The sequence below is a fragment of the Orcinus orca genome, chromosome 5, assembly GCF_937001465.1.
Source record: "Orcinus orca chromosome 5, mOrcOrc1.1, whole genome shotgun sequence".
NCBI classification, from domain to species: domain Eukaryota; kingdom Metazoa; phylum Chordata; class Mammalia; order Artiodactyla; family Delphinidae; genus Orcinus; species Orcinus orca.
Genome location: NC_064563.1, coordinates 26,935,643 through 26,951,780, shown reverse-complemented (window position 1 = coordinate 26,951,780; position 16,138 = coordinate 26,935,643). Strand labels below are relative to the sequence as shown.

General features: G+C 36.6%; 1 protein-coding gene across 3 annotated transcripts in view; it reads right to left on the bottom strand.

Moving 5' to 3' along the window:
• Positions 1 to 1,779: 1,779 nt before the first annotated feature.
• The window catches only part of XRN1 (5'-3' exoribonuclease 1), a 100,686-nt gene continuing 86,327 nt past the window's right edge, over positions 1,780 to 16,138 (bottom strand). The window contains exons 35-42 of one of the 3 annotated variants that reach the window (XM_012536139.3): positions 15,838 to 15,960; positions 15,264 to 15,423; positions 12,732 to 12,913; positions 10,780 to 10,893; positions 10,583 to 10,685; positions 7,904 to 7,942; positions 7,382 to 7,542; positions 1,780 to 6,899 (exon numbers count right to left, since the gene is read on the bottom strand). In XM_012536139.3, coding sequence (XP_012391593.1) covers positions 6,600 to 6,899; positions 7,382 to 7,542; positions 7,904 to 7,942; positions 10,583 to 10,685; positions 10,780 to 10,893; positions 12,732 to 12,913; positions 15,264 to 15,423; positions 15,838 to 15,960 — 1,182 coding nt within the window. In that variant the 3' untranslated portion in view covers positions 1,780 to 6,599. The remainder of the gene's footprint in view (positions 6,900 to 7,381; positions 7,543 to 7,903; positions 7,943 to 10,582; positions 10,686 to 10,779; positions 10,894 to 12,731; positions 12,914 to 15,263; positions 15,424 to 15,837; positions 15,961 to 16,138) is intronic. The other 2 variants (XM_033402779.2, XM_049709825.1) reach the window with 2 other exon arrangements.

The following is a 16,138-nucleotide window of genomic DNA, read 5'->3' as shown; positions in this document are numbered from 1 at the left end:
TCTAGGTGGTTTCTGTACATCCTGGACTACGAGAGAAGTCCCTGCAGGCCTTCTTTTATGTATGAACTATGAGGACTGACTGCCAGTCCAGAATATGGTTGTTTCTTAAGAGCCTACCTTTGATAGGTCCAAATTTCCTCATCAACCCACAGTCCAGCAGGGGTGGCCCCTCAAGGTGACCTGTCCCCCACCCCCAAATATAGATGTCGGAGCAAAGACCTGATCTACAGAGAGTCACAGACACTATAGAGCCCACGGCCCCATGGAGAGGAGACAGAGAGTGAATTGGAAGGTGACACCTCGACTAAGGTTCAGTTCCTGAGAAGCCTGCTTGGATTCTCTGAGATAGCCCCCCATATTCTTACAGCAAATTTCCTTTTCTGAAGCTAGCTTGAGTGGGTTTTGGTTTGTTTAGTTTTGATTTTCAAGTAAAAAAACTGACACCAAGGTTGGGGGAGCCCAGTGATGCTACAGAGTTGGGGTAGACAGGGGTGGTTACTGTGGGGGGCTGGCGGTCTGGGGGATGAAGTGGAAAAGCAGCTGGCGATGTCTCCACTGGTGATCCCAGGCCTCGTGCCTTCTGCTGGATGAAGGTGGCCCAACACCGTATCAGAATGTGACCACTCCTTGGGGTCTTGAGTAAAAGTACAACAGTAGAGACAGACTCAGGTTGAAGGGGCAGAGCTGGAAGCAGATTTAGTAGGTAGAGATTGTCTTCCCTCTTTAACCCTTTCTTTCCAACTCCTTCCCACCCCTACCATAGAGAGATTTTGGTAATACGCATAATAATGCATTGGAGTTATATTGTGAGACACGGCCAATTAGCAAGATGTTAGTATTGTAGGTTCCCCAGTCTTATGAGTAAGAATTAAAGCCTCTTCCAACATGGCTCTGTAAGAACCTTCCCCTTGGTAGAAAAGATAGAGGGGATCAATGGCAGGGAAAAGGAAGAACAGAAAGAGAAAAGTCTCCCAGATGCCTAAGAGAGGCATGGGGACTCTGCATGAATTGAATACTGGAGAGGGACTCAGTGGGAAAAGCATAGAGGTATTTGGCACCATACAGGACTCTGTGTGTTTGGGTACATGTGACAAATCCTTATTTACTAACATCTGTAATATACCTGCTATGTACCCAGTGCTTTAAACATATTAACCATACAAGGGGTGTTGTTTTCTTCCTTTAGGAGATGAAGAAACTGAGGCGTAGGTATTACATAACTTGCCAGCCCTAAAATGAGAATGATTTATTTACAATTAGAAGTAGAGGTAGGATCTGAACAGTGGCCAACAGAATCTATAGTCCGACTTTCTCCACCAATCGTGCTGTTTAGTTTATGCTAACTGACATAGTTTCAAAATACCAATATAAAAGGATATGGAGTTTGGGACTTCCCTTGTGGTCCAGTGGGTAAGAATCCGCCTTCCAACGCAAGGGATGCAGGTTTGATCCCCGGATGGCGAACTGAGATCCCACATGCTGCAGTGCAACTAAGCCCGTGCGCCACAACTACCGAGACTGCATGCTCTGGAGCCTGCGTGCCACAACTAGAGAGAAGCCTGCACGCTGCAACTAGAGAAGCCTGTGCACTGCAACAAAAGATCCCACATGCCTCAACGAAGATCCCACGTGCTGCAACTAAGACCCGACACAGCCAAATAAGTAAATAAATACTTTTTATAAAAACTTGCTAAAAAAAGGATATGAGGTTTAAGTGAATACTGTAATGTTTCTGCTTTTAATATCACTGCAAACATACAAGAACAAACAACTTATGAAATCATTCTCAAAGGTTTAATTAAAATCCATATATCATTTAACATGTATAGATGTTTAAACTCTTTCAGTGATTCATATATTTTAAAATCCTTTTGCACATTTTGAGGCTAACTTCATGCTAGAAATCTACAAATGTACAGCTTAACACAAAAATACATTCGGAGTCCATTCCAATGCAAGTTTAAAACACTTTAATTGAAGACAATGTAAAGATATTTATAAACCAAAAACTACAAAATGAGCACATAAAAGTCTTCCCTTTTGAACTTTTAATAAAATACTGCTCTGTATAAGATCTAATGAAAAATTCCGGTTACTTATAAAATACTTATGTGACGAAAGAAAGGAATTAAGATATATATATGTATGAGTTATACTTACTTACATTGTTTAAAAGAACAAAACGTTGGAACACTCTGATGATATAGTACACTATCTATTACTCATATATCAAAATAGATGAAAACACTCAAAGAAGCAACTGGGTGCAGGCAAAAGAAAATGTATGACACTTCAGGCAAAAAAAAGCCCCCAAGCTCCAAAACAAACAAAAAAGTCCTTTAACTGTAAGGGAAAGAAAGGAATAAGAGAACTTAAAGCAAACTGAGGACCAAATTCTCATTCTTTATGAGAAAACAGTATGAGGATTTGGCTCAAATTACTAAAACATCTACAGAAATTTAATTATTTGGCCTGGGCAATTTAATAGTATACAAATTGCTGAAATAATAGCAATAGGTGTACTGTTGAAAAAAAATTAATTTTTACAGGTTTAACTACGTAAAACTTTATCTTTTGGAAACCAGAGTCTCCATCATGAATTGCACTTGAGATGGCTGAATGCGATTGAGCAAGGCATTACTGCTGGTTCACTCTCTCTCTCTCTCTCTCTCTCTCTCACACACACACACACACACACACACACACACACACACACACACACACACACAGCAGCTATGGATTGGTGATATTCTTAACTATGAAAACTATTTTATACCTGTTTTTTCCTCTCCTTCTAAACAAAGGATAAGTGGTGCTGGAGTTAAGTCAGTGAAACTTCCACCTGCCCCCATTCTGTCTGTCTCGCCGCTGTCTCATACTGCTCCCTGGCAGAAGATGGAGTGGTCTGATGGAAATCTGAACCAGCTCTGTCTGAAACACATTCATTTCTGGAATTTTAAGCATTATCCTAACTAGGAAAGGAAGCTCCTGCAAAAAAACACTGTTTCACTGACAAAACTTATGAAATAAGAACACTGCCAGTTTGAGTTCTATATCACTGTCTCTAAAAAAAATAAGGGAATTTCTGTGATTCATTTCTTTTTAAAGGTTGAGAATGTCTGTCATGGTCATTTCTCTCCAATAAATTAATTCTCCTCCACAGTAAAAACACAATTTGGAAGCCAGATGGTACTAAGAAATATAGCAAACTCAAAAAGCTGGGAGATTGTACACAGTTGCTTTAAAAAAGAGGCTCTGGACAATGAGATGAAGCATATTACAATGAACTTCAAAGGACAGCTGGACAGTCCTAGCTATCTTAAAGGTAAAAATTAGACAACCACTATGAAAATGTATGATTTATTAATACAAATAAAACAGATGATTTAAAAGTGAGTGAATACTAATATGTATAAAATAGATAACTAATAAGAACCTGCTGTATAGCACAGGGAACTCTACTTCACTTTGCTGTACAGTAGAAACCAACACAACGTTGTAAAACAACTATACTCCAATTAAAAAAAAAATCATAAAAAAAATGAGTGAATAAAAAAGACCCTGCAACTTATCTATTTCCTTGAGCTAGAAAGATATAGTCTAAAAATGCAGTGTTGGATGGGTCTTATTTAACTGTTTCCTTCTTCCAACTGCCTCCCTCTCTGACCCCTCCCCCCAAAACCTAGATTAGTTTGAAAAATATCAGTCTAAAACCAAAGCAAGTACCTGATTATAGAAAAGGAAATAAAAAACAAAAAACCTGCATCAGGAGTTTTTCATCTCTCCCACCAACAGGAAAAAAAGATCTCCTTATCTTTTTAGTTCTAAAAGAACTACTTATCCCTCTGAACAGCAAGGAAAGTCTTAAACTGAAACCAAGATACAGAGGTGAAATTAATTTTTCAGGCAACTGAGTCTCAGACGTTTAAGACGTGAGTCTACATGATGTTTCAGTCAATTAATACAGTCTATCTGTAAAATTATAAAGCTCAGGTAATGTAGGAAATGGTGAAAAGGAACAATGAGACTGAAGGACCAATCTTCAAAATTCACTTAATTTGCTCAAAAAAAAAAAAGAAAAAAAACTTTATTGAACAAAGATATTTAGAAATAATGTTTCAGCGAGGAGAAGAAGGTTTAAATAGATTTAACTGCTCTTAGTACGTGGAAACATGAAGTATTTTGGGGAATCTGATCCTCTGTGCCCTGTACAGCCCATGGTTTCCACAGAAAGGCCACAACAGATTCAACAGTTGAATGGGCGTATTTCTAAACTTCGGGGTATTCTGAGTCTGCACCATCCAAAAAAGGAAAAACTGTAAGTTTCCCAGTCTATTAGTGGATCTAGTCTCCTGAAGATTGTCATGAGAGATTAAAAACAGTCTCTGCCTCTTACATCCTCCCCAGAGAGGGCACATCTACTGCTCTCAGGCCCACATTTAGAATAGGTGTACAAGGTGAAGAGAACATAGATGAATGCCTGACACTATCTAGTCATTATGGAGCTCTCTCCCATTTTAATCTCTCTTTAGTCTTGACTTTTAGAATAATACATTTTTTAAAAAGAGAAGAAAGAATGAAAAGAAAACACTTTTACTGCCTATCCACCTAGAATTGTCAGCTTGCTTTGCTTGAATACTGAGGAAACATCCGTATATGGGTTCAGCGGCACTGTGCTTACCGAAATTTCTCTTGGAGTTTTCAGAAGACGGCATGTGCTCCTTCTTCTGGGCTTTAAAAAAGATGTGGGCTGTACATTGTTTATAGAGTGGTCACAGAGCAATGATGAGTGAGGCAATTCTTGAATGCTGGAGTTTGTAAAGTTACATAAGGTGAAAAATATTACACACTTTAAAGTAGTAAGAGGTTGACATAATCTTACCATCACAATTTAACTTTTTTGTATTGTATGCCCCAAACAGATGTTCCCTTAAAAAAAAAAAAAAGGTCGTGAGGCAATAAGGACAAATACTGAGAATTACTTGAGCCTCATTACTCAAGATCCCATTACAGAGAAACAAATATTCCCCAAAAAAGAAATTCTGGGAACCAATGAACATCTGAATCTAGGAAAATTAATAGAAAATAAAATCACAGAAACTCACATGACTGTGATAAATGACAGATAATGAACATTTATCTCTTACACTAAAGGCACGACTAATATACAAATATCCTATTAACATTTAGAGAAACTCTAACATTTAGCAGTTAGAGAAAGAAATCCATTTAATTCAGTACTAGCATTTTTAAAAACAAACAAAGACTCATAACAGAGTTTTCAATGAGCCAAATGAAACTAAATATAATCATAAGCAGTTCCATACAAAGATTGTTGTTCGTACTTTTAAAAAAGTATGATAACTTACTTCCTTAAAAATACAAGCATATCACAAAAATGAAAGCACAAACATATATATAAAAACTCAGGCCCTGGTACCACTGAGACATTTTCATAAACTCTAAAATAATTTCAACAGCTACAGCTTGAACAATACACACCCACACGTGACATGCAAAGACAAAACGCCAGAGTCCCTGGGCAGTTCAGCATAAAGCTAAAAATATGGAACGAGAATGAGACGGGCACTTGTCATATAAATAATGTACAGTATACACTGATGGTGCCTGTGCACACCTTGTTATTTTTAAAAAATTTAGAATTTCATCAGTTCCAGGAAGCACTACACATGGACCAACAACAGAGCTCTCATGTATGTTTAAGTAAGCAGGTAAAAAGCTATACAAATTGATAACACAATTTATTTTAATTAACACGATTAATATTTTGTACTTTATTCTATTAGAAGATTAATTTGTAATCATTATACCCTGCAGATTTTGAAACTTAATTTTATTAGAAATTACTAATGCTGGTTCTTGAATAATCTAAAAAATTGTAATTATTTACTCAAATCTAGATTGCTATTTATAATTCTAAGCAGTTAAATGAAATATTCTGATCAGTATTCTGAAGTTGCTTTGGTACAAAATTGAGAATAAAGCAAAACTGGCAGCACCACCACAAGTGTGATCACTTCACAACAGGTCCAAAGGACCCTCAGATATAATAAAACCTAAGTTAAAATACCTATAAATAAGAGCCATTCTCCTGACACTTCTGTTACATCATTAAAAAGAGAAATAAAATCCACATTCAGTAAATTATACTTGAGACCCAATTTTCATGCTCCATTTAATTATCCCTCAATGATAGTGTAAAAAATGTTTATAATTATTGCAATATGATGTCTAATTCATAGTTTAGGATGCTTCTAATGATGAGGCCAATGATTAGAGTGGTACATCTGAATGCTTAGTCCGTTGATATTATTTTAAAACAAGGTTGAATTTAGTCTTTTTTTACAGCTTTATTGAGGTATAATTGATGTAAAACAAATTGCACATACTTAAGATGCACAATTTGATGTATAGTCTTTTAAATAGCATGAAAAGTGCCTGACAACTAAAAATTTAAAAAATTTTAATTGAAATATATTGTTTTAAAATAGTACACTGTAATTTTTTATGAGACACAGATATGGATTTATAAAAAGGTGGGAGGAAAGGAATGAAATTAACTTAATTCCAAGTACAATTTATTCAGAAGGTTTAGAAACTCCAAAATTGACAGCCAGTTTTCTTGATTTTCTTCTTGAGGAGCTTGGTGTTGATTTATGGTGAGACATACTATGGCCTGGGGAGGCAGCTTCAACTTGAAAAGGAGACGCAAGTTGAGTAATCTGAGGGGACTTGAAGGAAGCTGATAAACTCTCCTGTGGAATCACTTTGGTGACATCAGAAGATGCTGACTGGCTAGTCTGAAGTAGGGTGGCTTGACAACTCTGGGCATCCTTGTTCTCAAAATTCTTTTTGTTTGCAACCCTTTTTTTAGTTACCTTTGAGGAATAAAAGCATCATTAATTAACAATGTAGACCAAAAAAGCTAGTGTCAGAAAATACCATAAACCATGCTGCTAATACTTGTCAATCACTGCTGCCTTGTGACTTCCACTTATAACCTCCAAACCAGACTTTAGAAATTCAAGGAATATGGTTACAAATAAAATATTTAAAAATTATCCATAACTTAAATATAAAGAAAATTGATATTCCTGATTTTAAATCCCTTTGTTCTAGAAAAGGATGTTATTACTTGTTGCAATTATTATTATCTATTAGAACACAAACTCAGATAGCAGGGAACAGGTCAGACTGGTCACCACTGGTCAAAATATATTCTCAGTACCCAGACCAGTACTGAATGGACCTCTAGTTGGCACTGAATAATTACTGAATAAACAAAATTTTATCAATGGTCTTTGAGCAGTGAGAAACTAATTCTGTTAAAAAAATATAATAATTCTCTTTCAGGTCTCACCTGTAGAGGTATGAACTGATTGTGCACACCAGCTGGCATTCCTCCAGCCATGGGCATGGTCCCAGCATATGAAGTATGATGGAAGGGCTTCCCAGGAACTGGCACTGGTGGTGCCCATGGCATTGAGCCAAAGAGATGAGATGATGAGGGCATTATATTAGCTGTTAAAAATTATGGAAAAGCTGTTTTAGTAAAATGGTATCATAAAAGCCTTGAAATTTAAGACCTCCTTCTGCTACCCTTTTTTGGCTTTTTTTGCTTTGGCAAAGGGCACATACACTTAACTTCTGATTACCCTTGCTTACAACGTTCAACCTCAGGAGCCCCTTAAGGACTGTGAATCATCTACAGAAGTCAGCTTATCATTATGCTGTCTGGCCTCCGAAGGCCAATAGTACCATATACTGATATAAGCTTTAGGAATATTTGTAATAATATTTTAAAAAATAATAAAAGGGTCATGAAACTGTCCCTTGGGGGAGAAAAGCCAGGGCACAAAGAGAGAAATCTTAAGAATCTCACCTGCCCCCAATGCTAAGTTGCTTCCATAGTGATCCCAGCCTACAAAAAAACCAAAAAAGCTTAAGTCTTGAAATCTGATCACTTTCATATAACAGTAGAATCTTTCTCCCTATTCTAATATTTGTAATTCAAGAATTTTTAAAAAATTTACATTTTCTTATTAAAAGCACATTGAATCAGTGGTTGCCAAGACTGATTTGTGTATCTGAATCACATAGGGAGCTTATGAAATACAGATTCCTGGGCAAAGCTCCAGACCTAGTACATCAGACTCTGAGAGGCCCAGTAATCTGTATTGTTAATAAGCTCCACAGGTGATTCTTCCACAGTCAGCACCAGTGCAACATTTGGGAACTACTGCATTAAACAATGACAATTGAGACACCAGCACATTGCCACCAAAGAAGGTATGTACTGTGCTCAAACCTTCTTTTTAAAGAGATAAAAAGGCAGCCAGAATTATAAGACAGTATAGCTTAACTAAAACTCAGCTACTTAAAAAATGTTTGGATCAGGAGAGAAGAATCATAATATATTTCAATGTTATGAATTACACATGTAAAAATTCCAGGATAAAGAACAGTCTTAATACGAAACACACTAGTAAGATTTAGAAAGTTATGTGCAAGTTTGGTGGCAGTTATAAGACTAAGAAGACCTATTTAAAAGATGCTATAGTAATCTTATGCATAGGTCAACTCAACCATTTCCCAAAATCACTGTCCTAAATATAAAATATATTTTTCTCCATTGGGACCCTTTCATACCATAAAGTGGAAATCTATAAAATAACTTTAAAATCTTAATCTGATGCATAAGTTGTTTTCTCCTGATTAACATTCAAATCTCATGGCTTTTATATCATATATTATTATTGGAACACTGGAGAGCACAAAACCAAAAGAACTCCAATTAAACTTTAAAATTCTTGGTAGGTATGAATACACTAATAAACATGATATAATAATGAACGTAAACATAATAATCAACATTAAAAAGGTAAAATATCAAGCTATAAAATATCAATAATAAATGGGAAAACAATCATTTCTTTTAGATAATATATTCTCATAAGACAAATCCTTTTTGAGAGAAGCTTGTGGGTAGACCTTTAGGTAACCTGCATGAACTAATTACTTAAAATTAATTGATATATAGTTGCTGGATTCATTTTTGAAAGTGAAAAAGTAGTTAAATTAGATTTTCCAGGTTATAGTGGACTTACTACCTTGAGCTATATGAAAACTTCAGATCCACTGTGTCATAAAGATTTTATGACTACACATTGTTTATACAGGCAAAGGAATGCCAGTGTAGTACAGTAACAAAATTGTGGGCTTTGTAATTAGATATATTTGCTTTTGAATGCTACTACTGCTACTTAGTAACTTATGACCTTAGACAAATTGCATTTTTAAACAAATCAAAGTAAAGATAATTATACACATACATATTGTAATAAAAAGGGTTTTCAACATAATATAGCAGTCATCCAGTCCATCCCAGGTTTAACTGTTTTAGCTGTTTATTTCCAAACTGTTCAATAATTTGCTTATACTGCTAGTTGATTTTTCAATTTTAGGCATTTTTAGACTTCCTGTTATGATAGATCAAAATTCAGTTCTTTCATACCACCCCTCACTACTTACCCCGTCCTCCCAATGTAAGTATATTACAATGTTTGTTTAAAATTATAAAGTGTTTATGATATGTGACTGTATAAATATTATTACTGCAAAGCCAAGTAGGGTACTCTGATTATGTTTCTTTTTTTTTGTAAAACTTAAAAAAAAAATTCTTTTAAGAGTAATTATCTTTTACGCAGACCTCTTAGAGAACGGACTTGAGGTTATGGGGAGGGGGAAGGGTGAGCTGTGACAGGGCGAGAGAGAGTCATGGGCATATACACACTAACAAACGCAGTAAGGTAGATAGCTAGTGGGAAGCAGCCGCATGGCACAGGGATATTGGCTCGGTGCTTTGTGACAGCCTGGAGGGGTGGGATAGGGAGGGTGGGAGGGAGGGAGACGCAACAGGGAAGACATATGGGAACATATGTTTATGTATGACTGATTCACTTTGTTATAAAGCAGAAACTAACACACCATTGTAAAGCAATTATACCCCAATAAAGATGTAAAAAAAAAAAAAAAAAAAAAAAGAGTAATTATCTTTTAAAAGCTCTTTAGTCTTCTATGTACCTATCCTTAATGTGAGAGAATATTAAGAAACATACATAGAGTAAGCTCAAAATCCCCTCCGCTCTTCATTTCCCTCATCACCAAGGGCAGTTTCTTTCAAATCCACAGCTTCTTATTCCCTTCATCTCTGTTTTTTCTTCCCACACCTCCCCCAACTCCCTACAACCAACCCCCGCCCCCCCCATCCCTGTGTTTTGATGTCTACCTTAAACCCAAACTCATGCGTTGGCAGCTACTGGGCTGCCCAAAACGGAGAACAGTCCTACTCTATCTAGCCACACTAGAGACTGTAGGAGGGCAAATGGTATTTTTAGATGAACCTGCAGACTCTGGTTTCAGGCTTACTTCTCACAACTCCTTAAATTACCTAAGCATTTAGGTAATTTTTTTTTGTTTCCTCAAAATGATGCTTCTTAAAAGAACTTTCCAAAAACAATATAATTCAATAACTAATATTGAAAAGAGCAAAATACCTTACCAGTAGGTTGGGGAAAAACTGGAGGAATGGTTCCAGGTGGTACAGCAGGAGGATAACTTGGAAATATTGGTGGAGGCAAAGGGAAATTCACTCCTAAGGAGCCCTATGGAAGTATTTAAAAGTTATAAAACAATGCAACAAAAACATCCAGAGGGATTAATTAGAGAGTTAGTAGAGAATTCATGGACAGTTCTCACCAATTGTTGTAAAGCAAAAAGTGCAGCTTTTTCCTTGGCTTCATTTTCAGAATGGCACTGTGGCCCATGTACCAGTAAGCCATTAGATAATTTTACCTGGCAAACTGTCATTGTCTAAAAAAAAGAACATGAATGGTTATGAAGTTATCTGTCCAGGAAGTCGACCTCCTCCTCCAAAGCTTAGTTTAAACAAATGGAATAATTTCATCTAACATTTTGTAAAAAAAAAATTTAAGAATTCAAAAAGGGACTATCAGCTTAAGTTCTGGTTTATGATGCAAAAACTACAATTGTTGCCTTATCTTTCAATGTTTACAAAGTTAAAATGATCTCTAAGCTAGCTGAAGGACCAACCATCATAATGTAAATGAAAGCCAGCAAAACTTTTTTCTTTATATCTCGGATCAGGAAACTAGGTTTTCTACTTGTTTTGTATGTAAGATTTTATTGGAACACAGCCAAGCCCACTCTTATGTATCACCTATGGCTGTTTTCATACTGGAATTGTAGAGGTGAGTAGTTGTGACAGAGACGATATGGCCCACAAAGCCTAAAATATTTACTATCTGGCCATTTATAGAAAAAATCTGCTGACCCCTGCTTTCCACCATCCTTTACAAAGCACATATTTCGCTAATATGAATTAACTGCTAAAATTTAAAAGACTCAGAGGTTCTGACTGATTTTATATTTACATTTAAATGATAACTCTTCACAGTATGCGCTTTTCTTTTATAAAAAAGATTTAAAAAAATGTTACTTTTTCAAAAGGTAGCCATTTTTATGTAGTATTATTAGTTTAATCATGCTTTCTGCTTTAGGTGAGAATGTGTCAAGAATCTGGATGTAAAAAGGAGAAAACAGCCTTCCTGCTGTGGTTCTCAAGGTGCAGTATGGGGATCCTGGAGGTCCTTGAGTCCCTTTCTGGGGATCCTTGAGGTTCAAACTATTTTTATTATAATATGAAAATGCTATTTGCCCTTTTCACTCTCATTTTTTCATAAGTATACAGAGAACAAAAAGTTCATTGATATAATTTCAGATTCTACATTGCACTAACTTTTAAGAAAATACCATGTTTTAATGTAGTATCAAAGAATATCCACAGTTATATGAAAAGGCTATTAAAATTGTCTTCCTTTTTCCAACTATCTATTTGTGTGAGGCCGGATTTTCTTCATATATTTCAACCAAAACCACGTATTACAAGAGATTGATAGTAAGAAGCAGATATGAGAATCTAGCTTCTCTATTCAGCTAGAAGATGGATAAGACTTGCAAAAATGTAGAGCAATGTGACTCTTCTCATTAAATTTTTTTTGAAGTCGTTTTTTTTTTTTTTTTTTTGTGGTACGCGGGCCTCTCACCGTTGTGGCCTCTCCCATTGTGGAGCACAGGTTCCGGACGTGCAGGCTCAGCGGCCATGGCTCATGGGCCCAGCCGCTCCGCGGCATGTGGGATCTTCCCGGACCGGGGCACGAACCCGTGTCCCCTGCATTGGCAGGCGGACTCTCAACCACTGCGCCACCAGGGAAGCCCTCGATGTCATTTTTAATTAACAACATTAAAAATTTTTTTCAGTTTTAATTTTTAATTTGGTAAATATGGATATAACACAAGTAAACAAAAGTTCTTTGGGGTCCTCAAAAAAAAGATGGGGAGTTTCTGAGACCAAAAAGTTTGAAAACTGCTGCTAGAGACCAAGATCCCTAGCTCTATCAGTCTGAAGAATCTTGCGAGGCTACCTGCTGCCCAGTTCCTCTACCAGTTTCTCTGAGGGGTCTGGTTATGCATAAATGGAAGACCCAGAGTGAGAGGTATTAATCTATGCTGCTCATAAAGTCAAAAAAATCAGCTCCACTATATTATTTCTAGCCAAAGATTTTCAGTCAATTTATTTAAGCTCAGTGTTCAATAAGTTATGTAAATGGAAGAACGGTAATATACAATACCTGTGGTGTTCTCAGAAAGGAGAAATCTGGTTGTGGCATTCCAACAAGGGAACAAATTCGAGAAAGTTCAGTTACTGGTGTGGACACAGGAGGAATCTGGCTGGCAGCAGGCCAGCACACACTGTCCACAGACTGAACATTATGGTACTCGCTAGCACTGTGAGGCTTGTTCATATAAGATGCTGCCAAAAAAGAGAAAAGGACATATCCACATTAAATGATATCTCAAACTATGCAATTATGGCAGGGCTTTACAGAATAGCAAGGAGGACATTGTTAAAAAGTGAGAAGAGGAATCTCCCATGAAGCAAATATAAGAACTATTTAGTTTTGCCTAAAATGACTAAATTCAATGAAGATTTTAGATGATTATAATTAATTACTGATATATAATTAAGACAAAGATTTAAAAATGTAAGTAGATGACTGCCAAAAATTAGCATTGTGAGAGATTAATGACTACTTAGTTATTCACAGGCAAAATCTAAACATGCAAATGGCTTTCTTGAGCTGATTTACAATTAATTCTTAAGTTCTGAGGCTTTAGCTTCAGTCTTCTCAAAATTCCATCCTATTTTCTGAGACACATGGATGAATGTTTCTTTTGCTCTAAAATAACGCTTCTTAAAAGTTTTTCTGAAATTAAGTCTTTTAAGTGCCTTTATTATGATATAAAAATTCTGAAAGTTCACATTCTTTATAATCAACAAACTCACCAACAGAACAAAAAGCACACCTCAGTGAAGAATGAATCTAAACCTCTTACTGTTACAGATTAAAAAAAAAAGTGGCCTTCCCTGGTGGCGCAGTGGTAGGGAGTCCGCCTGCCGATGCAGGGGACACGGGTTCGTGCCCCGGTCCGGGAAGATCCCATATGCCGCGGAGCGGCTGGGCCCGTGAGCCATGGCCACTGAGCCTGCGCGTCCTGAGCCTGTGCTCCGCAACGGGAGAGGCCACAGCAGTGAGCGGCCCGCGTACCGCAATTAAGTGGCTTGCCTGAAGTCACACATTAGTTCTGTTACATGAGCTGGATTCCGAGTTCATGACTCTAAGGTAGATGATATTTTTTACTATACTGAAGTATAGTAAAAGTTACTTGCTTTTGACAGTGGGACCATATTTATCCAATATTGTTTTAAAATTTTATTTTGCTCTATTTCAAGAGCATATCTGTCCCTAGGATAAATATTGTTTCCTGATAGTTACTGGAATTTTAAATTATTTATCCCAATACTCAGTGGAGTATAAATGAAGTTAGGCTCTGATTTTGATACTTAATAAACGCAGATTACCTTATTTCAAAATGTTTTTTACCTCTCTGAGAAACTTCTGTCCCCAACCTACTTTTACATGAGTCATTTTTCCTGGTAGGCTTTTGCAGATAATTACAGTCAAAATATTAAAGTACAGGGGATGCAGAAGGTAGGGGTAATGATGGACATCTACTGAAATCCAGCTATGTGCCAGATGTTATGCTATAGGCTTCTTAGACTTTAGGTAAGTGCCCACTTTCCAGCGTGTGCCTCCATTAATTATTTTAAATTGATTTTACAGCTTCTCCTATTTTTATGTTGTTCAAGTTATTTTAACGTAATACTAATATCAATTATTCGCACCTATGATGTGTCAGACACAGTGCTAACTGCTTTATATATGTTATACAATTATCACAACCGTCATTTGCAATGTTATTTTGTAGATAAAAGAATTTATAGAAAAGTTAAGTAATGTATTTAAGTTACATAATCATTTTAAAATTACTGAGAAAAAGCTAAAATGTGAAAACCTTTCCAGGTTTGGGATCTCCAGAATGAGTATCTGTAATAGTATAATTTAAGCAGTCACAAGGAGGGACTTCCCTGGTGGCGCAGTGCTTAGGAATCTGCCTTCCAATGCAGGGGATGCTGGTTCGATACCTGGTCAGGGAACTAGATCCCACATGCATGGAGCCTGCTGGTCGCAACTAAGGAACACACGTGCCACAACTAAGGAGCCGGCGAACTGCAACTAAGGAGCCCACCTGCCGCAATTAAGACCCGGTGCAACCAAAAGAAATAATAAAATAAAATAAATAAAATTAAATTAAAAAAATAAATTTATTAAAAAAAGAAATATTGAAAAAAACGTCACAAGAAGACATTTAGGGACTACAGATCTATTGGTTACATAGTTACATTGTTATATAAATGACACAAGTATAAAATTATACTTTTATTTGTTACTCTTTTTTTTTTTTTGAGGGCCTCTCACTGTTGTTGCCTCTCCCGTTGCGGAGCACAGGCTCCGGACGCGCAGGCTCAGTGGCCATGGCTCACGGGCCCAGCCGCTCCACGGCATGTGGGATCTTCCCGGACCGGGACACAAACCCGTGTCCCCTGCATTGGCAGGCGGACTCTCAACCTCTGTGCCACCAGGGAAGCCCACGTTACTCTTAATTATACTTAATTATCTTTAAAAATCACATGATTAAAAAATAAATGAACTGGATTTTTGAAGTGATTGGTTATTAGTACTAGTACTTAGCTTACTTACTTAATTTCTTACTTTGTTTAGGCTGTGAGGAAGATCCATATTCATCTCTTCTACTGGAGGAAACAGTGACCTCATTACCAAATTGTTTCATCTCATTCTTATGGTCCACAGTGTCAGAGCCATCAATTTTTAGAATTTCTTTAAGCATCCGAGTTCCCTTCTGTTTTGAAAATGATTGGTATGGAGATAGTAGGGATAAGGGAGAAAAGTTAAAAGCTACAGACCTTATTGATGTTTCTTTTAATAAGTTCCATTGTTAAAAATTATGATGATAACTACATTCAGATAGAGAATAAGGAAAATAAGAGTTGAAAAAAATTCACATTTCCTGGCAAAGAAACAATACTTATCATTCTGCTTAACTTTTGACCAAATTGTCTAGTGGCAATGTTTGAAAAGCAAGGGAGCTATGGTGGCTAAATTGCCCAGGGCAGCCCGATCTTTCTCACAGGATGACAATAATAATGCCACACACCAGTCTACATAAGAGAAGGTGTTTTAACTGTTGCACAGGGTATGTGTGGCTAACAGTAATGAAATTACCATAGTGTACAAGCTCTTACAAAATACGAACCATAGCAAATGACTGTGGTGACAAATGTTCTTCGCTTGGAGGCTCTTCATGATGAGATGACTGTACTTCATTTTCTTTGGAGATATTCAAGGATGCTAAGAAGTTCTCAATTCCAGGATTAGGCTAAAAGAATAAATATTTTGTGCATGAAGATGAAAGTACAAGGACACGAAAATAGCTCAGAGTTTTATGTACAAAAATGATCATTTAATTTTCACTCAATCTTCTTCCCAGGTGTTAAAGTTTGGGAAGAGAACTTGTATAAACCAGTCTTTTAGCTTATCAGTGGCATTTGGATAAC